At 32.1% G+C, this 26,462-nt stretch overlaps 1 protein-coding gene across 1 annotated transcript in view; it reads right to left on the reverse strand.

The window, feature by feature from the left end:
- LOC129220739 (uncharacterized) overlaps positions 1–26,462 on the reverse strand; it is a 75,712-nt gene that overhangs the window by 39,515 nt on the left and 9,735 nt on the right. Inside the window, exon 2 of the mRNA XM_054855169.1 lies at positions 25,725–25,783. Within this exon, the coding sequence (XP_054711144.1) occupies positions 25,725–25,783 (59 nt within the window). The remainder of the gene's footprint in view (positions 1–25,724; positions 25,784–26,462) is intronic.

Here is a 26,462-nt window from a genome sequence, read left to right on the forward strand (position 1 = left end):
CATTTTTTCATTTAGTCGCCCTGTGGGCGGTGGCGACCGCTAATTTTGCCCTTTACTAGTTTCATGTGAATTTCTATTGTGAAATAGCGCCTAAAAGCGAGCGATATTTTGAAAAGTTTCGGTAAAGTCTCAGACAAATGATCAGAAAACTCAATTGCCTTTCAGTTTAAAAATATTTTTAAAAAAATGACATCTAATATCCTCTATATTTGACTTCTAATATTCGCACGAAATCTTGTAAGGATTACAGGGGAAAATACATCATTAAAAGTCTTTAGCAAATTGCTTTTAATAAAATGAGTTCTTTGTAGTCCTAAAAACAAAACATAGGAAGATCGAATAACGTATTTTAATTATTTATGAAGTAAAGCTTTTATTTAGAAAGATTTTATGCAAATCGCATGCTTTAGTTACTTGACCTTAATGTTTTGTTCTTTCACTTACAACGTTACGTGAAATTTTGCCATGAAAGGAACTATAAATAGGTATTTGAACTGGTTGATTAAATTTTACGAGCGACTCATATATAATGAAAACGTAATTGCTTTTGTTTCGCGCTCTAAGTTCTAGTTCATTTATTTCATTACAAGACAAAAGATTGATAACTGCAACGTTTTTGAAATTAAAAGCTAAAAGTTCTCATTGTAATGCATAATTTAATCCGAACTGTATTCATTTGTTCTAATTTAAAATATGTCAATTGCAAGGAATTTAAGCATATATTCTACTATAACAATGGCTTTTTTATGCGTGTAATTCCACAAGACATAATTTTAAAATCAATGCAAGATTGGTTGATTGGTTTCATTGGTGTTTAAAAGTATACAAACCTATATAGACTATATACTAAGCAAAACATTATTTCCAAGGAAGAGCAAAACCAAATTAACGGCAATAGAATTGTAAAAAGGAGTTCAGGAAAAAAAGGGCACACAGTTTCCAGAATTTTCATAGCTTGCCAATACGCCATTTTAAATTTTGAAAATCTAAATGAATGAATCAACTAAAGGACAATTTTGTATAACTAAGAGAGCACGCATGAAAAATAAATCCAAGACGATAGAAAGCAAAAACTTTTGCAGAACACTAAATCAGACAAGGAAGAATACATTTTGAGTTGAATTTTATGAGAGTAGACACTTTTTTTTGATGAGGTTGTTATACTAAAAGTTGAGAAGCATTAAACGTGTCTTAAATTTTTCGGAACGCAATGATGTATCAGGTTCACGAAATCAAATAAACTAAATGTTTTAATACAGGGGTTCTCAAACATTTTCGATTCGCGGCACCTTTCGGAGAATTGAAATTTTCTCACGGCACCTTGGTCCATCTCTATTATTTGAGGTAAGTAAGTGCGCCAAACTTCACTCCCCTAAGGTTCAAAACCTAATATCAATCCAGCTTTTGAATATTCATCAGATGACGCATAAAAACAAAGCAAAAAAGTAAACCGAGTGGGAATTTGAGTTTCAATTATGTTTTTCAGCAGTTTTAGCAAAGAAAAGCCTTATTAAAAACATGAGCCCTAATAAGGAACACTCTAGGCTAAGATTACTTCACGCAGAGTTGGAACCAAAAACGCCCCAAAGTACTATTAAACTAAAACAAATGGGGTCGTTTCCAAAATTGTAAAAGTTTTTTTTTTTTTTTTGTGAAAGAGCATGCTTAAAAACATAGTATCTGACCATTTTTTAAATAATTTGTTCAAGTTTAATATTTTTAAAAAATTACTTAAATCGGTGAGCTTTCTTTGTTTATATTTCTTGCCGATGACATCACAAATGATGAAATGCCATTCAGTGTTGCCATTCACGAACCAAAATATTTAATTCGCATCTTTACTCACGTGTATTGGCAACGATATGGTTGATAGCAAGCGTAGAGCGTAATTTTAATTCGCTTCTTGATTACCATAACGTGGAAACGCGGCACAAAGATGCGCCAAAATGCATCATTTGTGACGTCATCAAGACCACGCCTTGTTTGAAAAATCGGACATTTTAAAAAACTAATTAAAAAATAACTGTTGGGAAAATAAAAGAATTTTCCAAATCCATGTTTTTTTTTTTTTTTTTTTGCTTATTCTATCAATTTCAGTGACTAAAAGTAGTACTTTTGACTGAAGGAAACAACTCCATTGAAAGATAATTTAATATCAACCACAAATAATATTAAATCATATTTGATAACCTGGGGTGGTCTTATTGGTTTAACTAAATAACCTTATTTGGTAAACCAATCTAACATATATACTGATAACATGAACACTTCGCGACACCCCTCACTTCTTCTTACGGCACCCCAAGGTGCTGTGGCACCCAGTTTGAGAACCCCTGTATTTAATACATTGTAGCTGCAACATCCACAAAAATGAGTCATATGAATCTAAGTAAACAACCACATGGAGTTATTTATACAATAAAATTTTCTCATTTAGATTGTGAGCATTCATTTTTCTAGAAAAATAACAAACCGTCTGAAAAGCATTTGTTCAAAAAAAAAATTTTGCCCCAAAATTGTCGGACTATTGTTCAATACAGCTAGTGATATCATTAACAGAACAATACAAAGATAATGTGAAGTATTGATTAAACATTTTTGCTTGAGACACACTCGGAGAAATCATTTTTGATTCTTAAGAGAAAATCGTGTGCATGCTGAATAACAGTACGAACTAATGTAAGTATTGCATGAAAAACCGATTTAAAAAAAAAAAAAAAAAAAAAAAAAAAAAAAAAACGCCTTCTATACTGAAAAGGTAAAACAACACAGTTAAAAAAAGCAATCTTTTTTAAAAATGTCATCACGTGTTTCAGGATTGGTTTTCTTACCAACTGTTATTCATTAAGGAAGATATTTTTTTCTCATTTCGGGCAATTCGGTTTATTTTTTTGCGAGGAAACTGTAGACAAGTGCACTTTAAGAAAGGGAATTGAAATGCACTTACACAATACATACACGCGAAAAAAAAATGTCAGGATTAAATGGTGCATCTCACAAAAATTAGTACTTTTCGTCGAAGTAATCGTATCAATTATAGAAAACGCTCTAAGGCAAAAACTTAAAAAAAAAAGGATGTTAAAGTTAAATGGTAACCCAAAATCGCAAAATTTATTTTTCGCCGAATGAGTTGCATCGAACACGAAAAAAAAAAGAAAAGAAATACACATAACAAACACTCACCAAAAAAAAAAAAAAAAAAAAAAAAAAAAAAAAAAAATCAAAATTAAGTGGTACTCTTTCATCCCATTATTAATTTTTCGTTAAAGTGATTGCACCGAACACACGCACAAAACATTGGTTTTCTTCTTCGAATTTTCTGCAAAGAAAATAAATTTAAATTTTTTCATCTCCGTTCTCTCTTTTTCTCTAGAGCATAGCTTTTTCAAGTAATGTTGGGAAAATCAAATAAATAAATGACAACAACAGTAGAAATAAATTAAGCATCTGTTTTGAAAAGAGAACTTTGGATGAAATCGTTTTGTGTAAAATTATAGTTTTGAGGGGAAAAAAGGAGAAAGTAAAAAGAAATTTTAATAATGCACTATCTACATCTCACCTAACGTACACCTGAATAAAATAAACTGATTACCCGAAGATAATGTGTGTGAGGGAGTGGGGTGGGGGGGGGGGGGACATCATTAACAATTCATCTCACTATTCACCATTATTTTATACAGTTTTCAAGTAATGTTCTGTTTTTGCTTTGAAAAATTTATATTATTCACTCTAGATTTTGTACCTCTCAAATGATACATATTACCCTAAAAAAAAAAAGGTTTTTATTGGTATTGAAAAAATTACCAAAATAAGTTAATAGTAACATTTCCCTTGCGGTTTACTTCCAACGTTATTCAGCTACTAGCGGCACCCGCACGGCTTTGTACGTAATAGAAAATTTAAAGGTCTTTTGGTTTGCCTGTATATTTACAAATAATGTACGATGAATTTCTCGCCAATTGGCTTGCTCATGTTACGGTTCCACGTTATGATAACTTGGTAATTTACTCGTCCATCTTATGACAATTTTGCTCGGGAAAATGTTCTTAAAATTGGAATAGAAAAAGAACAAAATCGAATTTTCGAAAAATCGCTTCGAGGTGCACACCCTCCAGCTACAAACAAATTCTGTGCCAAATTTCATGAAAATCGGCCGAACGGTCTAGGCGCTATGCGCGTCATAGAGATCCTGACAGACAGAGATCCGGACAGAGAGACTTTCAGCTTTATTATTAATAAAGATGAAGATTTAGACGAGCATTTATTTAACGTATTGTTTATACGTTAGTAGTTAAATCTTTAGGAAAATCAGAGTAATGTTAAGAATGATAACGAAATTCAGTCCAGTTGAGAAAGAAAAAAAAGGACGTTTTTGGAAACAAATTCTTGACGCTAAAACTACGGTTTTACAATAACAATATCGCGCATAATTTTATCTTTTTTTTTTTTTAATCAGAGAAATTACTTCAATGAAAAAAGATAAACATTTGAGGACGGGTTGTATAATCCTTAATTCATTTGACAGAGTGAGGAAAAAAAACCATTTCATGTGCTAAAAAACAAACGAATACTGAAAAACGCTTTTGTAATAAAAAAACGGAAGCCCATAGGAGCAACCCCAAAACCAGTGCAACTCCACACCCAAAGTGACTATAGCTGTTTTGCACCAATTACCAATTCATTTTAACTTCAAGGCATGTCCCATGTTAAAAATTAAGTCTAAAATTAAATTGTTTTTGACTGAATGCTTTTTAAGGGGATTAAAATAAAATGCTTTTATAGAATTAATTTCATCTCATGCGAAACGGATGAAATTAAATCTAAATGTTCACATACTTAGAATTATCCGAATCCGGTATCATCGTTCAAACGAATCGGAAAATCTGTTGTTGACCTAATTTCTTGATGTCTGTCCTTGAGGATTCAGAGGAAATATTAAATAAAGAAAAAATCGGCCCAAACAACTTTCCGTTTTGAAATTTGATTAAGTTACGTCATTTTTATCTGAGCTGTTTTCTGTTAAGCATACCTTCCAGAAAATCCTTTTTATCTTAAATTATCAGTGAATTATATTTGTTTGTGCAAAAGGATAAGAGTTGCTAGGTGTTTCTATAAAACGTGCATTCTTGTTTTATATTCATTTGAATTGATTTTAATCAATTGGTTAACATGAATTTCATAAGAGAAACTATTTTACTCTGGAATTTTATTGAAGTATTAAATTACGTAACAATCGCTTTTACGAAAATGTAGACTAGAAAAAACAAACAAATAAATAATAGAAAGTTCGTGTATCAATCAATAACAAATAACAGTTGATTCTGAGTATTCTTATATTTGAGGTACCAAATTTTAGTTTCGATGGCGTGGAGCCAGAGGTTCAGAATCCTTTCTCTTCTGGGGACCACTTGGTACCCTTCCGGATCATTTTCACAACAATTATATTAGGTGAAATAATACGAAGATGTGAGCAACAAAGATAGGCATAGGCACTAGTTTTCATTCCCCAGATCCAGAAGGTTAATTTACACTAGCTGTTCGCGAACCACAGGTCAAGAATATATGTCCTTGAATTATTGCGATAAGGTTTTCGTAAGAGATCTGTGGCAGCTGATGTGGCTACAATTGCAAATTTTTGAAATTGGGCTCCAACTTTGAGCTCTATTACTTAGAGAACGATGTGCTTTATAGCATTTTATTAGGGGTTAAAAATAATTTCAAAAAGGAATATTTTGCGTCAAAGCCAGATCTTGCGTACCCGCAGATCACGCAGTGCAGGGGGGGGGGGGCACGTCCTTAAGGAACCCAACGGCCCAAAAAATTGTTGTTTTCTGGGAGCGGCCCACCAGATTTTGTTGCAAGGGGGGGGGGGGGGCAAAATGTATAAATCCGGGCCTGTTTTGCGTAGTTTCAAGTTGTACAGTAGATTTTCATTTATGTTAGCTCTTAAGGAGCAACTATCAGACAGTTCACAAAATGTAAATGATCAAAAACATACTGATTTTACACACCTTCCAGTAACATCGCTTGTATTACAGTTTGCTTTTAAATTACATACTAAATTATCGTTTTTACTTCACATGTTGCATAATTTTTTAACGAGTTAGTAAATGGATATCGACAGTAATTACTTGCAACATTTTAAAAGTTGCAGTTTTAATCTCTCTAAAAAATTAGGCAGCGTTTTGAGTTTTAAAAATAAACTTTTTGTGCTCATGTTTAGTTGTTTCGACACACGCACATTCGTATGCAACAGTTTTTGCTTTTTGGTTTTCTGAATTGACGTAGAAATCACTCTTACCAACGAAAAATATCCAATAAGAGAAAGTTATACCGTTAAAATACATATTGAAATAGCAGTCGTTAATGTGTTAAACATGCAGTTACGTTGGAAACAAAAAGAAGTTTTAATGTTACTCATATCTTGGAATATGCAAGAATGTTTTCTTAACTTCACATGACCATGTCTTTTCAATAAGTACGTCAGAAATAGCAATTTATGATTTATGAACAATTACAACTATGTACAATGTTAGGGCGGCATGGTTCCAGGCACTTAGAATTGTCAATAAAAATTATCTTTCAAGATTCAAAATAAAGTTTGCAAGATAATATATTGATTGCGATACATTATTTATCACCACGTTTGCAAAGAAATTCGCATCTTTTGAAGGTGAATTTTTACGCCATAACTATATTTTAACTGGCTTCAGACTTAGATTTTTATCGTCATTCGTCAGATAGAATCCCATAAATCTATCAATACATTGACAATAGCAGTAAAAACTGTGAAAAAATTTACAACATTAATTACATTTGTTTCTGCTTTTATTTTGCGCATTCAACTAAAGCATTCAATCTTGTTTTCAATTTTTTATATTGCACTGTTGAAAAAGTCATACATAGTAGTTTTAAATTTATTGCCGAGGTTTTAAATCTAACATAACTCTCCATAAGTGTCACATACTTACGTTTTGCGTTAATTGTATCCGGCTGAATAGAGAATGTAAAGGACATGCAAAATTGTACCAAAAATTTGTATTTCAGAATGTGAGTAAAATTATACACAAATAACTCAATAACTTCTTTTTCAAACTTTGCGGTTTTATATAACTAAATCTAACTAAATCCAAAATATTAATTAAATTAAATCCAATGTTTTCAAATAAATTTTTAAGCTTTCAAATAAATATTTTTAGTGAAAACACTTTAGGTAACATTTAGCGTTTATGTCTTCAAAATCCTTCTTTGTCCAACGCGCTCTTTTAAAAACAGAACGTGTTTTCTCCTTTTTAAATATCGTTTGAGTTTTCTCTTTCTCATATGGGCAAATTATCAGTTTGAAAAAAAAAAAAAGTTTTTTTTTTAATTTTTGTAATTTTTCAAAAAAATGTTTTCAAAATTACAAGTGTAACACTTATTCAAATCTTTTTTTTTTTTTTTGCGCAGATTTTAAGTTAAAAAAAATTAAAAAAAAAAACATAATTTTTTTATTTCTCATTTGCTACAGACAGCATACAGTTGTAAAGCAAAAATGTAATGCAAAAATGTTCGCACTTGTAGCTACTTGTGTTACTCCTTCCAAGATTTAAATAGAACTCATTTTGCCATAAAATACAACTTTCAGCATAATCCATGTGAACCGTAATGTTTGCAAGCAAGCAAAGTTAATTTGCTTTCTTAAATTTAATTTCGATATAAAGGCACAACTTTTATAAAGATTTGGAATGACAGTGCTTTTAAAAAGTTATAAATAAAATACTTAGTTTAATACTCAATATAACGCAGCTCACGTCTAATTACTTTTGATTCATGACTAATTAACAACAAATGATCCATCTATTCCGTAAAAAAACCAAGCAAATAATAATCATTTGTATATAAATTACTAAAAAATCGACTGTTTCCTTTTTCCGGTAAATAATATTGTCAAAAAAAAAGTTTTAATTGTCAATGAAGCGAAGTGAAGAACTCTTACCTGCGAGTCCGCCCCGAAACGCATCCCACACATGACGGAGCTACGTCGGAAAGAGGTGACAAAAAACGCGTCTTTGGGGAATCTCATGAGCAACAAAATCGTCGTGTTCTTTCGAAGAACGTGGCTTTTATTTTTGGAAAAGCTTTGCCATCGTCGACAGAGACCTCTGGATAGAGTCGAGAAGTGGGGCTCCACTCAACCGAAACTCCAAGCCAAACGATAGACAATGATGCTTAGCTTTGGTCTCGACCCAATTCCTATGATGGCGGATCTTACAGCTTATCAAAACGGAATAGCTCTTCAGCTCAGGTGAAATCGAACTTTTTTGCGGGGGAACGGCCCCAGTAGAGACAAATGGCAATAATATTGAGTTTATGATTGTGAGAGTGGTGGCTGATGTCTTGGAATTTAATTCAATCACCAAGTCGGGCACTTTTGCTGCTTTTGTATTCGATGAACTCTGTGAGACTTAACAGCACAAGAGCTTGTGGTCAATGGCCGGCTAAGAATCCAAACGTTTAAATTTTTGTTCCTAGTGTTTTTACAGCAAAGTCATTGGTTTGAACAAAAAAATTAATTTGAATTTTTAAGTCTTGAATTCAAATTATGTTTTTCGCAATCGCCAGTGTGTATGTAGGCGTGTGTGTGTGTGTGGGGTAGGTGTGTTTGTGTGTAGGGGGTATGTGTTTGTGTCTGAGTGCAGGTATGAATGTGTGGGTAGTTGTGTGTATGAGTGTTTGTGTGTGGGGGGGGGATGTGTATGTGTGTGTAGGCATATGTGTCTGTGTCCAGGCATGAGTGTGTGGGTAGTTGTGTGTAGGCGTGTGTGTATGTATGCGTGTTTGTGTGTATGTGTTTGAGTGTGTGTATGTATGTGGGTGTATGTATGTGTATGTGTGTGGGTGTGTGTATGTGTTTGTGTGTGTGTACGTGCGTGTATGTATGCGTGTAAGTGTAGGATATTGACGCAACCTGGAGACGGTTTTCGCTAGAGGAGCAGCATCGTGAGGAGCCGGTCGACGGTGATGCTGCAGAGGGTGCTAACGGGGAAAATAAAATAGCACATCAAAACAGTCAAATGAAAGCAATAAGCAATCGTGATTGCTCAAAAAAACATAAGTTTCTTTTATGCGCTCTCAGAAAGCAGGTAATATGAAATAAGTTCTTCCCTACTCCACAAATCAATAATTCTAATCCGATGTAAAGGGGTCTGATAAGAGTTAAAATCATTGAGAGGGAATATTAATGGAGGGAGCCATAGCAAATGTCTCCGTGAAATAAGCTTGTTACCCAATATTTCCCAGGTCAGGTGACTTGTTTGGCTGAGAAGTTGTCGCGTTTTGGCACGCAATCGCTCTTTTGGCATGAAATATTTTTCAGACGACGCGACGGCGCTTATTATGAAGTCGGGGCTACAAATCGGAGCAACTCTGGCTCCAACTCCTTTACCACATAATAATAAATAAATAAATAAATAACGGATACAAATACAGGCCTATCATTCAAACTCCCTCTCCCCAATTCTTTCCGGATTTTAAAATATAATGTAACTGCATTTTTCATGTATTTTGATGCTTATTTCCTGAAATGACGGACATGTACAAATAGTTTAAAGTGTTCTGTTATTGACTGAAAATTAATGGATTCATATGTATTGTAATCAATGTTTTGAAATGATTTCATACGCAGGCATACTAGTATTTCAACTGAAGTATAAAAATAGCAAATCTTTATTCTCGCGCATCTGCTGTTCACAGGATCTTGGCGAGAAGCTACTCGCGAACAAAGCAAATGCACACAAAATGCTTAAGAGCCGTTAAAATAATTACTAGTTAAGTAAAAAGTGTTTTTATGGAACTAAAATGTTATTTGCACTCAAGATATACAATGTTTTATAACTTTTAGAGGCAAAATAAGTACAAAAATTTAAAAATTATAGGCAACTGTGGAATATGTACTCGTTGAATGCATATAAAAGTTATTTTTTCTTTACTTAGAAGTAAAAAAACCTTCGTGCATGCTAGGAAAAAGTTACTGGAATTCCTAGTGTGGCTTTTTCCTCACAGTTTACAATGCTGGAATACTGCACTATTACTATAAATCTAATTTTTCCCTTCTACAGTTAAAGGTTGTTATCAAGCATGGCTTCAGCTAATGAAAACTTCTTCAGCGGTTACGGTCAACTCGAAATTGCTCCCCAGGTCACATGGTACTGTTGCCGTATCGGGATAGTAGGGTTGCACTCTCTCCAGCTATTCCTTCTCAATGGCTAAAATGCCGGACAATAGGGAGATAAGAAAAAGTCGTTTTATACATGAAGCCTAGCAGTGCTCTACAGGGAAAAAAATGTAAAGAATGAACAGGAAAAAATTTAATTAGGGTTAGGGAACTGTATAAAGTGAAGTACGTATTCTTAAGTCGTTTTACACATAAAGCCTAACATTGATTTACGACAAAAAACGTAAAGAACTCACAAGAAAAAATTCAATTAGGGTTAGGGGACTGTATAAAGTGAAGTATTTTCGAAAAGGGAAGTTCTATGATAACTAAGGTTCATCCATGTCAAATCATCCAGGCCATGCCACCTACCATCTCTGATTTTATTCAAACTTGATGTACTTGTAGACTTTTTGATGCTGATTATAAAAATATATTTCATTTTGAGATTTGTAAAAGGGTTGAAAAGTTATGAGCCTTTACATGTATTCCAAGATACTTTTTTGCCGCGACTTTGATGGACGCAAAGACGGGTACAAATGAGATAAATAAATACCTTTGTGCTGAATAGTAAAGTCAGACCAAACAACGTAAGTAGAAGCACAAATTACAAATGGCTACGACTTATTAACAAATTATCACAGAGCTTTGAACTTTTTTTTATTTTGTTCAGTATGAACTTGAATTTAATTTAGGTTTAACTTGTCTCTTTTACACTTTTTTCTGTGAAGGTTTATTTTTAACTTTTTGACTCGAAAACGGATTAACTTTGACAGAATATTACTCAAAGTATATCCCCTTCGATTTTAACCAAATTTTGTACACATATACCTCTAAGTGCGTTAAGACATCTGATAAAAAAAAATAATCTCGGTAGGCCATACACAGGCAATCGTTGAAAACACAATTTTTTATTTTCAGTCAAAAAATGAAACTCCTTTCAAAAATAAAGTTTATTAAACTGTGTTTCCCCTAAAATGAAAGCCGACTTGTGTAAAAGAAGCCACAACATGAGAATTTCGGTGTGTACAAAATAAATACAAACATCAGAATAAGTTAAGATTATTTATCAGTAAAGTTATTTACTGCTTTGTCTTACAGTACACACCGAAAGCATTAAATTTGAATCCGAAGCAATTATAAGTATGTAATAAAATATCTATGAATTATCTTATTAATAAATAAACTACAAATGAATAATAACATGAAATATTACTCCATGTATTTGGACTTACCTCAGCTGAAGTATTTGCGATTCGATGATTTTTGCATTAATTCTATCCTGTGTGAAGTGTAAGATATTATTTGCGAATATTATTTTCTTGCACTATATTTTATAAAGTGATCAATATCTTTTCAAGTTACTTTATTGTTACAAAGTTTTAAATTAGTTATCGCAGATTATATGTATTATATAAAAAGCTGCAGCAATTTATAACTTTTTGATCCTTAAGTATAGACTACTTTCCAAAATTAGTCTTCCACTTTTAGAAGCATATTTTATCCTCACAGAGCACACTAAAACTTTAGACTAATTGTTAAATGTGTATTTAACAATTTTATTAAATACACATTTTTTAAATTTTCAATCAGAAAAAAAAAGAAACTCCTTTTAAAAAGTCATGTTTATTATACTGTGTTTCTCACAAAATGAAAGTCAATACTTATAAAATGAGACACAGCATGACAGTTTAGGTGTCTTGCAAAATAAATCAAAACACAAGTATAAGTAGTTATGGTTATCAGTCGGCAAAAGTATTTACAGTTTACATTTTTTCCTGTAAGTTGTTTGCATCTTTTAACAAAAATTGGTGTGGACAATTATCTTTGAGTGCATTTTAACACCTGGTGATAAAATTTTGATGGTCGATTATTGGTATTTTTTCAATTCAAAAATTTTTAATGTTTCAAAAATTGTTTTTAATTTATTAGTGATGTGTAAGAAAACTTAAAAGATAAGAATTACCAAAAGAGAGATATTTCTTTGCATCCAATTGTGTTAAGATCATTCGATAGGAAACATTGACTGATGACTGAGTGTTGAGCAGTCATATTTAAATTATTTTCTGGAAGACTAATTTCTGACCAGTCACATACATTCCTCAATTTGACAGATTTTTAAATGATATAATTCTCTGTATTGCGAAGAAAGGTAGATTTTACGTACAATTGAACACAAAAATCCTTGTGAGTGATGAGTATTAGACCTCTATTGAAGAAAAAGAATATTATTCCAGAAATCTACTTCGAAGAAAGTGATGCAACAACTTTTCTGTATCGTCCATCACCTTCTTACTTTGGGCCAGAATATGTGACTGCTTTTACTTACTCTTTGTACTGATGATTTCGATGCAACAACACAGGCCATATAGAATTGGTGGTAGGTCTAAAGTTTTAGTGCTTCTAAAGTTATGCTTCTAAAAGTGGAAAATTCTAATTTTGGAAACTAGTCTATACATAAAGGAACAAAAATTCATAAATTACTGCAGTTTTTTTTTAATATGATAAATATAATCTGCTATCACTATTTTAAAATTTTGTAACAATGAAGAAACTCAAAAATGTATTGCTCACTTTATAAAATATAGTGCAAGAAAATAATATTTGAAATCATTATCCTACGCTTCACACGAAACAGGGTTTATGCAACACTCGTCGATATTTACCCTTATCGAATTGCAAGTACATCAGCTGTGGTAGGTCTAAATACATGGAGTAATATTCCATGTTATTATTCATTTGAAGTTTATTTATTAATAGGATTATTCATAGATATTTTATAACATATGTATAACAGTTTCAGATTCAAATATAATGTTTTCGGTGTGTACTCTAAGGCAAAGTAGTAAATACCTTTACTAGTAGATAATTGAGCAATCACGATTGCTTATTGTTCTCACTTGACCGTTTTTGGCGTCCGTGCCTTTTTCAGCTTGGACCAGGCCTGCAGCACCACCGTCCACCGGCGGCGGCGCGGCTGGTCCTGAGCACTGTCCCCCGAAATCCACTTTTGCTGGGCGGTGGGGTCCATGTCCCACACACACGAACGCCTACACACACACGCACGTACACAACACTCACTCACACGCATGCATACATACACTTACGCACCCACGCACCCACACACATGCGCCTACACAAACACACACGCTCGTGATTGCGAAAAACATAATTTGAATTCAAGATGCCAAAAATTCAAATTAATTTTTTTTTCTTAACTTATTCTGATGTTGGAATTTATTTTATACACACCTAAATTTTCATATTGCGGCTTCTTTTACAAGTGTTGGCTTTCATTCTAGCAAAAACACAGTTTGATAAACTTTATTTTTGAAAGGAGTTTAATTTTTATTTTTTGACTGAAAGTAAAAAAATGTTTTTAACTATTTCCTGTGAATGGCCAACCGAGATTTTTTACTTTCTTCTATATCTAATATATAGAAGAAAGTATTGGATTCGTGCAAATTTTCGAATTTCGAATTTTGACGGATTCGAACGTTTTGGGGTGTGCTGAGTCCATTTCGACCATTTTTGGAAAATGTCTGTCTGTCTGTATGTGTGTGTGTATGTGTGTGTGTATGTGTGTCACGTCTGTGTGTGACCAGTTTTTTGTGGCCGCTCTACAACAAAAACTACCGCATGAAATCGAACGAAATTTGGTACACATATGTGCCCCTATGGGAACTTGTGCCCATTAGTTTTTGGCGCGAATTCCTCCAAGGGGGGTGGAGCAATGGGACGTTTTTCGAGTTACGCGTGCTTGCTATTACTCAGGAAGTAACTGACGGAATCAAACAAAATTTGGTCCATATGTTGGTATTAACAGGAACAGGTGCTGATTCAATTTTGGTGTCAATAACGCAAACGGGGGTTGAGCTATAGAACGTTTTTTGTCGTCAATTGTGACTGTTGTATCTCAAGAAATAATGAACGGAATGAAAGAAAAATTTATCGGCAAGTAGCCCTTAGTGGGTATAAGAACTGATTTTATTTTTGTGTCAACAGCTAAAAAGGGGGTAGCGCAATCACCCGTTCTTTTTTTCCATTTTGAGTGTCCTATCTCAAGAAGTAATGCTACGTTCTGGTTGAAATTTGGAATATATGTGAATCCATGTGTAAACAGGCTTTGGTTCAATTTTGACGCCGATCGCTCCAAGAGGTGTTGATTTTTTTTTTTTTTTTTTTTTTTGCGAATAAAAATATTTTTATTAATGCAACAATAAGAAAGATAAATCGTTATAGATTGTCGTCTGCGTATTTCTCGTGATTTTAATTGTATGGAAATGATAGGAAATATTATCTCAATGATTTAAAATTTTTAACTGTTGCCATCTTATGTTTGTTAACAAATAAAATATTTGTAATTAATTCAAGCAAGGCTTTTAAAAAAACTTTCAATTTTCGCTCTTTGCTTTGCTTTTGCAATAATTCAGACATTGGGATAGTCGTCAAGTTTTTGCATGTGTAATTTTGTTTTTGTTGGGAATATTGCTTCCTCGTCAAGCATGGGGAGGGATCAGAAAAAAAAAAAGAAAAATATAGAAGAAAGTTTCGTGATGGCCACAACATACTAGTTTACCAAATGTTTTAACACACTTAGAGGTATCTGTGCACAAAATTTGGTTTAAATCGAAGAGGGTATTCTTTGAGTAAATTTCTGTCTGAGTTACTCCGTTTTCTAGTCAAAAATTTAAAAGTAAACCCTCACAGAAGAAATGTAAAAGAGTTATTTAAGTTAAACCCAGCTTAAATTCAAGTTTACATCATACTGAACAAAATGACAAACAATTCAAAGCTCTGTGATAATTTGTTAATGAGTCGTAGCCATTTATACCCGTCTTTGTGCCTATCAAAATCGCGGAAAAAAATAATCTTGGCATATGTTTAAAGGCCGGTAACTTTTCAACCCCTTCATAAATCCCAATATAATTCATGTTTTCATAATCAGCATCAAAAAGTCTACAAATGCACCAAATTTGAATGAAATCGGAGATGGTGGATGGCATTTTCAAAAACTCCTGGATGATTTGACATGGAATGACCTCTAAGGAAGTTTTGATTCCAACTTCCTGTTTTTGTTTTAGGTTGATGTTTTCTTGGTTTAAGTTGGGCAGTACGAAATAAGCGGTGTAAAGTTTACTTGTATTTAAAAATTGATACATATTTCACAGATGCTGAAAAGTTATTTCAATATTCAACTGCGACTAAGCAATAATAACGTGCAATTCAGTTTTTTTTTTTTTTCTATTTAGTTGCTATTACCATCTAAAAATCAACGATAACTTTCAACAAAAATCTGTTTTTAATTTTCAATGACTAATTTCTCTATGGCTCAAGCAAACAAGGGTCAAAAACCAACGTAGATTTTATAAGTTAGATATTGCACTAATTTTAAAAGAGTTAGGAGAGTATTTATATGTACGCCCTGACTAATTTCTCAAATAACTTTTTGAAGCGCGTTAAAAAAATTATGAGTGTTATCTAAATTCTTTTCAGGAAAGTTAATATAAGGTTGAAAAACGCTATCGCAAGTTTAAAATGCTCCACTAATTGCCTCAAATGCCAAATCGACTAAGTCCATGAAACAAAAATTAAAGAAAAGTTATGAAGAAGATGGCGTTATCCATAGGAGTAAATAGGACCTCATGATACATTTTCTGGTAATCAGTTTTTTGCCATCACATGGTCAGAAATGTACTGAACCAAAGCTCTATTAAAGCAGAAATGAGGATTTTTTTTTAAAAGTGGAGTTAATCGATTTGGCAACTGAGCCATCCAATTAATAGTTTTCTTTTCTGGGATGAACTTTTGATAAATCGTGACAAATATATTCATCAAAGACGAGCAGTCGTGTACAAGTCTTAGATTAGATTAAGAAAGATTTCGTTTACAGAATTGACCGAAGATATAATGAGATGTCCTCTTTTAATGAAAAAGGTAGTTTTGACACATCGTGATCTTTTTGGATAAAAGTGCCTGTGAAAAGGAGCGGGAAAATTATAGGACGAAATGGACAAAAATATCCTATAAAACTTGAACGAGAGCTTGAAATATCGAAGGGATCAATTTTAACCATCCTGAGGAAGGACCTATGGTACAAAGCTAATGGAAAAGCAAAACTCACGGAGCTTCATACTCTACTACGATGAAAACTAAGCAGAGGGTGGAAGAAAAACTTTCTTGGTACGCTTGGAGTGAGTTCCTCTTTTCAGCAGAGAAAATATTCATTTTACAGCATTAACACAAAATTATCGTAAAAACCTTTCATTTATTAATATTCTTTCTAAATTTGTACATTTGAAGCAAAATGTGCCGATACAATTATTTAATTTTGGTGTCGTCTCACTAAAAGAGAAATGTACATTTAAAGAACAGTAGATCTCTGATAAGTTAAAGTGGGAACTCTTCAATTAAAAAATATTTATTTTCAGCGGAAACAGAAATGCCCGGTATTTTACCTCAGCAAATACTGGTATTACGAAATTGTAAAATAGCTAATTCGAGATACCGGTGTACCGAACATTACAATCAATAATTGGGCACGCTACAAAATGCGATGGACGCACGGTTTTGGAACTCCTGGATTTACGTGACACTTTATTTCAATGGCTTCTCATTTTCTTGTTGGTAGATGCTCGTTGTCTTCCCCCAGAATGGTTCTCATTAACAGGCTTAACAGTCTTAAAAATGTCCCAATACCAAATGTATCTCAAAGTAAATAACAAAAAGAAAACCTACTAACAACAGTAGATAAATAAATAGCTGCCTAAGATGATAATGCCGTAAAAAAAAAAATGTTTCAAATGAGCAGAATCTTTATAATGTTGAATGAAAAACTAGAATGATAGTTTACTTCCATTATTCGTAAATTATTTATATTATCATTTTTAGCCTACTTTTCTGTAAAAGTAAAAAAAAAAAAGCATAAAGAAGAAGGCCTAATGCAAATCAAAAATATCATTAAAAAAGACAAAGATAAGTAAAACAATTGAATAAATATTGTAAAATAAAGAAATTAAAAGTAGAGTTTTGATATGGGGAAAATGCTTGAATGAAGTTTTGTTTATCTGCCTGCCCCCTCCCCTCTAATAACTTTTGAGGGAATAATCCGAGTCAAACAAACTTTTTTTGTTCGAAAGATCTCGAAAGGAACACCTCTTTCCCATATTTCACTTTTTGATTTGAATATTTTTTCGTTCTGTTTTGAACAGCTCAAAAAAAAAAAAAAACTTAACATTAGCAACTGCGGATAAATTTTAGGCAAATATAGATTTCGAACTTAATCATGGATTTGCTTCAAACATATTTGTTGAAAAAAGCTCTTACATGCGTAGAAAATATTTTTTTTGTTTGCCCAATTAAAGGTTTTTTTTTCTGAACAGTTCAAAATGTTTTAACATTAGCGCCCAGTGGTGGTGGTTGTGGGGGGGGGGGTCAAATCTTTTCATCTTAAAGACCAACAAAATAAAAAAAAATCTTGGTAACAAAAATTAAAAGAATTGTGCAGATTCTGAATTTTTCAATTTTTGGTGTTATGCAATCGAAAAAAAATATAAATAAAAAATCGAACTTACTATTACTCGCAGATAAGTCAGTGGCAAAAACTATTGACTGATTGGCTGAATCAAAATGAAGCGAAAATGATTTATAGTGAAATAATGATTGATGAGAAGTTTTGTTTTTAAATTTTAATTCCAAATATTTAATTTATTATATTTTTATTTTTGGCAGCGAGAAATAAAAGGAAGCCATGGTTTGATTTATTTTTTTGTCTGAAAGAAAGAGTTACAGACGGTTTCATTTGTGATGAAAATTACTTATCTAAGTCAACTTTAATAATTTATTCTTGTTTAGAATATTTGTTTATTTATGATTGTTCAGACGTTTTTTCTTTTTTATTTCTAAAGATTTTATTAATTTTGTTTTTATTTTTGGCAACAGAAAATAAAAATAAATTTATGTTATTTTTTACCCGAAAGAAAAAGCTACAAATGGTTTTATTTTTGATGAAAGTTATTTATTTTTGTTTTGTTCCTAATGTTTGTTTATTTATTTTTATTTTTCGGACACGGGGAAAAATAAATTTGAGAATCTTTACTTTTTACCAAAAAGAAGTAGCTGCAAACGATGTTGACTTCATGAAAAAATATTTATTTTTATGTTTTATATTTTTCTTCCTTTCTTCCTCCTACCTTTATTTTCGCAAAGTACTGATTTTTTTTTTTTTAAATGAAAAACCTGCCTTTGTATTGTTTAAAATTATTGTTGCTACTTTCTTTTATTATTTCCCCTATTCACATTTAAAATTTTATGTTGGGGGAATTTTTTTTGTAATTTTATTCTTCAATTTTCCGTTTGTAAAATTGTACGCTAAAATGTTAGAGAAAGGGATTAAACTTAACGGGATCTTAATAGAACGAGCATCACCGGTTTAATAAACTGAAAAATAAAACCAAACAGTTTGAAAGAATGAATTTTATATAAATTCTAAATCATCAAATAGCTTTTTTTTTTCATGAGAGAGACACATTTTCTTTTTAGAAATCGGTTTTAAATGCTAAAAAGGATAGGTTTTCATAATTCGCAATCTTAGCTAATTAAGAGAAATGTGATCCGTTGCTAGAAAATCTGTGTTATTACACGAGAAAGTTGACTCGTTAAAATCTAGAAGGCGGAACTTCTTGTTTATTACTCCATAGGGGTTCAATGCAACTATTTATGTTTAATACTGCCGAATATGCTGTTCCAATTGACATGTCGATGTTTAGTTTAAACGTACAAAATAATAAAAAAAAAAAAAAAGGTTAACTGATTGAACTTATAAAACGACTACGTCACTTAACCACGTCAGAAAAAACATAATTCCTTTCCACACCCCCGTTTATTATTGTTCTTTCTGCGCGATGTTAAGAATAAATAAAAATTTGAAAAGGTTAACTGAATTTTTGTATTTCTTGCAGTTCTTGATTGCAAACACTTTCATTTCTTCGAAAAATGTTTGCGTTTTTTTTTCTTTCTTTTGCTCGCTCTTTAGATTTTTTTTTCTTTTAGACCCTTACTTGGACGAGACTGTCCAAAGTCGGATTTCTTCTTCCATCTTCGGTTTCAGTTTCTTAGAAGCTAATAAGAACAATGAATATATAGGTATGAGAAAGTCATATTTCTTGTTTATTACTGATATCTAAAAATGACAAACGTTGGTTTATTTGAATTACATTAACGATTTGAGGTAGGCGATAACCCTAAATATTATTTTCTTCAATATCCATTGCAGCTTTCTAAAACTTTATACGAATATTAAATATGGCATAAATAACACATTTTGACTACTTATTTGTTGAAAAAAAATTCTAAAGTTTTTTTAAAGCAAAAAAATACATTTTTTTTAAAGTAAAAAACTACTATTTCCTTAACACTTCCAGTGCATCCACTTTTTCAATTTTTAAATTTTTTGTGTCTTTCTCTTTGTTAAACACGAGAAAGTGATATGACACTCCAATTTGAAAATTATTAACTAAAAACTGGTTTTATGGGTAAAAGATTGAAAAATTCCTCCGAAAAACGCGTCCTTTGCCCCCCAACTTTAATTGGTAATTATTTCATTGCATGTACATTAGCTTTTCGAGATTTATATCAATTACCATTTTTGCAAAGTTTCAAATGTATAGAGTTAATACTTTTTTCGCTAAAGCTGTTGGCGTCAATAAAAACTTCGAAAACATGGTTGTGAGAAAATCAAGAAAGAAGTAAATTTCAATTATAAGTAGTAAATTTAAGCGCAGTAAACTTCTTCTAGTTTTCTCAGTAATTCATCGATTAAAAAAAAAATATGGATTTCGCAAGAAGAGCATTGGGGCTCTTTAAATTTCTTAAAGCCTTAAAATCGACTTTTTTCGAAAATTAGGGTGATCGCCTATCTTAACTGTTTCTATGCTGATCTGTTTCGTGAATGTCAATGATCTCTCGTGGGGAACAATGTACTCTCAGAAGCATGAAATTTATGCGCTTATTATTCGAAACAATGCGATTCGAAATTAATGATTTTATTGATTCTTGTGAATCTGACATGTACTATTAAGAAAATAAAGCAGCTAGGGGACTTATGGTCAGTGAGCACTTAAGTTGCTCTGAACATGCGCGCATACATGCCGACAAATGTGATTCCCATACATAAAAGTCTAAAATGAATTATATTTACTCGGTTCATAAAAGTAATAGGTTTCGTAGCGAAAATGCACTGTTCTTGGTTATAAATGGAGCCTTACTACATGCACAGTAAAGTCTCCAAATTATAAATCTAAATGTGTACAAAAATTTTCCAAAAATATTTCCTGAAAATTGAAAAAAATGCACTTAATTGTTTTTAAATTCATACAAAAAATTTTTTCACATCTGAATAAAAGCACAAATGGTCTATCTGTTCTTGCATTCTTTATTTTTTTGAAATAAAATTTAATTTTTTATGATAACGTCCACAAAAAATTTTTAGTGCATTAATGGTGTGCATGGGCGCCCATATGCAAAATTGTAAGGGGGGGGGGAGTCAGATATTTTAACCATGGTTTAGCATGAAATCATTGTTAATTTCGATGTAAACTCAAGTGGTGTAATAATTTGGCGGACACTTTGCGATACATCGCCAGTCTTTTGGCCGCCAAGTTTTGTCGCCAACTCGGCGATTTTTTTTCTTTTTTTGATTTTTTTTTTAAATCTGGTTTCAATTTGGCCACTGTTGGTGACATTTAGAAAGTAAACTATTAAATCACATTAAAACTGCCAATAATGCGAAAATGACATTAAATTGGAGTAAAAGGAAGTCATGTGATGCACACATCAGCTCGTTTTTAATGCCTTTTTTGCCATCTATTGTACTTTAGTTTCTTGTACAAGCTTGCTTATTTGGTTACCGCTGAAAATAAACAATGAAAAAAGCGTCCAATTCCAACCTTTCCCTATAGTTAGTACGCTTCAAAAATCTCAAAATCTCATTTCCCTCAATACTATCCTTTTCCTTCCCACTGCAGTATATGCATTACGTCCAAAGAAGCTAAAATATGCAATTGCATATGGACAAACACATCATGCATTTGCATGTAATTCGAGCTCTATAGTTATAAGTTTTGCTACCACACTGATAGACTGCAGGGTAGCTTGGAATAGCTTTCTCTATTAGATAACTTATCCATCCTTATTCAACTAAAGGGTGCTTTTTTTTAGAGGTATAGAACTTTAAGTTGGCAACACTGTTTGATATGTGTGCCATTTCAATAGCTATCACTTGTTTTGTGTTCATTTCGGTTTGCCATTTCATCATGAATAGACAACAAGGCGGTGCAACATGCCACACAGCGCGCGTCAAAATTGATTTATTGAAAGAAACGTTCGGTGAACGAATAATTTCGCGTAAAGGACCCGTGAATTGGCCTGCAAGATCATTCGATTTAACAGTGCTGGACTAATTTTTGTGATGCTATGTGGAGTCTCTAGTCTGCACCGATAAGCCGCAGACGATTGACGCCTTGGAAGAGAACATTCGCCACCTTATTACTGACACACGGCCTCTATTGCTGCAAAAAGTGAGAAAATTGGACTTTCTCCGAGCCAGCCGAGGTGATCATATGCCAGAAATCATATTTGAATAAAAATGGCAAAGAATCATCTTTCGAATAAAGCAACATTTATGGCAATTAACAACATTTAACTGTGTTTTATTTGAACCTAAAGTTCTCTACCTCTAAAAAAACACCCTTTAGTAGCTACAGTATTAACGGTTTCCTCAAAGAAGATACAGTATAGTACCTACTTATAACGAGCACGAAGGGACCGCGATAATTACTCGTTATATCCAAGTGGTCGTTAAAAAAGTTTTCGTGAAAAAAAAGACCTAAAATTCCTTTATTTGTTTCTTAGCAAACTTTCCTGTTAGAGAAAAGAAAATGATTAAAAACATGAAACGCAGCTTAATACATCGCAAAGTAGAAGAAAAAGTCAAAAGGAAATAAAATAAATAAATATCGAAAAATTAAAGATTGAAAAGTTGGGTTTTGAGATGGTCAAAATGTGTATTTGTCAGTCTATCGGTCTGTCTGCCCCCCCTCCCTGATAATGTTTGAACGAATAGAGCGAATTAATAATTAATAGTAATATTAATTCGAACAAACTTTTTTTTTTGCTCAAAAGATCTCGGCAAGGACACACCATTCCCATGTTTCACTTTTTGTTTGAACAATTTTTCGTTCAATCTCGAACAGTGCAAAAAACTAAACATAAGCACTACGGAGAAAATTAAGGCAAATAATTATCCCGAACTTAACGGCAAATTTGCTTCAAATAAACTTCGTTGGAAATAGCTCTAGATGAGGAACATGTATAGAGCAGGTGTTTTGATTTAACAATTTTAAGGGTATTTTTTTTAATAATTCTAAAATTAGAAAGCAAGGTATGGAGATGGGGAAGAATGGGTGTCTGTCTGTGCGTCCAAATAACTTTTGAGTGAGTACAAACATACAAAGTTTACAAATTTTCAAAAGTATCTACAATTTTAATTCCTACTGTACGTTAAAAAACAACACAGTATAGTTTTGGGTTCAAAGCAACTTGATAAAAACAACCTTATTGTAGCCCAAGCACTGCAAATTATTGCGGACAGAATTTTTGGATTATAAGAAACCCAATTTCAATTTGTTTTCCATGAAAAAGATGTAAGCTTATGAATTAAAGAACAACCGGCAAAAGATTGAACACTTGTGTTATTTGCCCTTTCTTCCATGAGCTCACGTGTTCTGCATTGAAAAAAAAAAAAAAAAGAGTTCCTTTCCTTGCAAACCTAAACACGAGTATCCCATCATAATTTGCAATTTTTGTACTTCATTAGCGTTTTTTATCTACTTATATAATCAATTCTACATTCTTTAAAAAACATGGAGATGATTCAATACAGTAGACCTTCGTTTTACGCGGGGGTTACGTTCTACGGAAATGCTGCGTAAATCAAAACCGCGTAAATTAAGACTTAATAGTAGTGTTTATATAGGGGATAGTTTCTATAGATGAAAAAAAGAACTGCATTGTAGTGATAGATAATTATTTATAATAAGTTTAATGTGCATTTATTCGGATACATATTCACAACGTGTATACAGAAAACACAAATTATCAGTGTTTATAAAAAAAGAGCTGGTTATGATATTTTTTGGTAGCCATTTATTATTTTTCCATGTAGTTCTTTGTGGGCATTAATGCTTCCATGATCGCTCCCACCATTTCCATGACTAGATCTTCCTTCCCTAACAAATCAAAAAAAAAAAAAAAAATTGTCATTGTCAAGGAATGGCTCAAAATTTTCAGTGTGAAAGCTTTTGGTTGTGTGTCATCGATGTAGGTATCCCCGTTGGTTTAGTTCTCTTCAGTCACTTCTGAAAGCTTTTCTTCCAGTGAACTCTGCATTGCGTGAGTTTAATAACTTTACTCCTGGAAAGAGTTCTACAGTCCATCGCAAAAAATGTCTTCGGTCGTCCAAACTCGCATATTAGCACTCGAAATCCATCTTATTGCGTGTTATATGCAACCTCAGGAGTCTGGGTTTTGAAAGAGTTTGCTATTGTTTTAATCTGTTTTCAATGCTGCATCCGCGTAAAATCAAAACTTATCCACTTAAAATAAAATAATGGTGTCAAATCTTAAATCTTCAAATCCGCGTAAAACAAACCCGCGCAAAACAAGGGTCTATTATATATCTATTAAATTAAGTCAGGACTTTTAGGCTTATCTAGCAGCATAGTCTTGTCATGGCAGCAACCGAGGGGGGGGGGGGTGGCAAACTTGTTTTTTCTTTCTTGAAACTCGACGTAAAAATCCAAAGGAAAATTGACAAGGATTGGCAATTTCAAGATTAATCTCGGCTCGAAAAAATCAAAGATCTGGAAATGAAGATATTAATTTATTTGGAAAGGGTTCAAAGGAAGACTCCTAGGTTAATAATTATACTGGGTTCATGATTATTTAAAAAAAATTTAAAAAGTCACATTAAAAAAAAAATTAAATCGGATTTTTTTGTGATTTTTTTTTTTAAATTTCAAAAATTTGTAGATATTGATTACTTTACATTTATAAACATAGTATATTTCATAAAATAGATGAATCCATTCAGCTTACTTTTAAAATTAAGATAAGAGCTCTAACTATTCAATAAATTTTTAAGATTTATCAATACGTTATAATGCTTAAATAAGATGTAACTTTGTTTTATGCTTTGCTTAAAGCTAAGGTTTCCCTCATCGCGTATGTTTTTAGTGTAAAATAATATGTTGAACAATTACTTTTCTAAACTATATTAGTCATGATGTACAAGAAAAACTGTGAATTTTTATTTTGTTCTGAACTGATTTCGGAGTAAAAGCAATGTTGCAAGAGTGAAAACCTGTTAGAAAGAGGGATCGATGTAGTTTTGCCTGTTGAAGTTAAGGTAATGCAGTGTAGTTATATTTAGAGCAACACATTCTGAAACTGCAAAATTAATTTACAAAAATAAAATTAATTGATTATAAGCAATAATTTCAATTTAAAAAATCACTTGATTCAAATCAATTGATTTAAATTAATGATTAAAAAAAAAACTCTTTATTAAAGTCACGATTTTAATCATAATTTAAATCATCCAGAACCAGGACCCAATCAAATTATGGAGCCTTGCGTTCATGTGGGTTCTCCCTTTCCTGCTTGTTTTATTTATTTATTTTTTTTTTTGTTTTTACGCACCAAATACCACTACCTTACTACAATGCACGACGGTGATAACTGAAGCAGTTTTTCTGCTTTAGTAAGAATGATAACAAGGTGTCTATTGATCTGGTAATTTAGGTAATTTAAAAATGGAAAGTTTTTCCCTCCTTGGCGATATTTTACAAATTTATGGCAACTTTAGCATTTGTCGCCATGTTTGGTCACAGTTCCACAGAAACCACTTATTAGCGATACCATTTATTATTTTATAATTTTAATGGACTTTTAAACAAAACAAGTCATTTAACAAGATTGAAAACCCATTAAAAGTTAAAATAGTTGGCCAAATAAATAAATTTAGACCTTTAAAATGATTGGAATGTAAACTAATACCCCAAATAAATAAAAGAAGCCACTAAATAGCTTTAAAAGTTCTATTAAAATGTAAATTAATCTGCCAACTAAAGTAAAAAATGTTAAAAACTCCATTAAAATGAGAAATACTCTGCTAAATAAATCTAACAGTTCATTTAACGCATTAGAAGATTCGTTAGAATGCAATAAAATAAAGAGCAAACATGGCGGCAACATAAATGATATTTTCCTGTTTTCCCAGAGATAGAAAGTAATAAAGTCTTAAAAGCCGCCAATGTATCTCTATTTTACACTTCTTTCTCTTCTTTGAAAAAATAATATCACTAATATATTTAACATTGCGAGGAATCAACTTCACACTACATCAGATATATCTTATTATTCACACACTATTTTCTCCAGAATAGTAGTTAAAATTTTCAAAAAGACTTACCAAATATTTTAGATCTTTTAAGCACAACTGGAAATATACACAATCAAATTCACAACACTCTTGCAGAAGAATATAAAATATTTTTGTCGTTTATCCATAGTTTAGCAAGATTTCGTTCTCTTTCATGTTTTTCATGATGCATAATACTTTTAACTTTAAAGTCAGAATCAGTGCGTGTAAAGAAATTACATTCGGTCTTGAGTATAGAAACGGCATAGTTTCGTAGGAATTCCATTTCACCAGTCTTTTTTTTTTCATCGATTTTAATTTAACTTTTTTTGTAACAAATTTCATATGATGAAACGCATAGATGAATGTTGGAACATCCTAAAAACTTGTTTTTCCCAATTACTTTTTTTTTCTTCAGGGAAAACAATAACAAAAGAACTTTGCTATCATAAATATCCTTAATAACTTTTGTGTTCTCAACGACCAGTCACATAAAAATGGCTTCCCCAGATCTAACGTAACAGACGTCTTCAAAAACACACAAACCGTTCGCTTTTATTAATATAACACGTAATACGGTTTTTAGAAACATCTATAAAAACAAGCATCTTGTGTATCGAGCTTTATCGGGAACGCGGTTGTGTTTGAGTCGGATTCGACTGGATTTATTGAAAGATAATGGGTTATAGAACTTCTAAGAGATTTTCCCTATCTACTGTTGCTATATCGAATACTAATTCAGGATTTCAATGTCATTAGAATTCTACTGTGATATATTTATTGACTCCG

The sequence above is a fragment of the Uloborus diversus genome, chromosome 4 (assembly GCF_026930045.1).
Source record: "Uloborus diversus isolate 005 chromosome 4, Udiv.v.3.1, whole genome shotgun sequence".
In the NCBI taxonomy this organism is placed as follows: Eukaryota; Metazoa; Arthropoda; class Arachnida; order Araneae; family Uloboridae; genus Uloborus; species Uloborus diversus.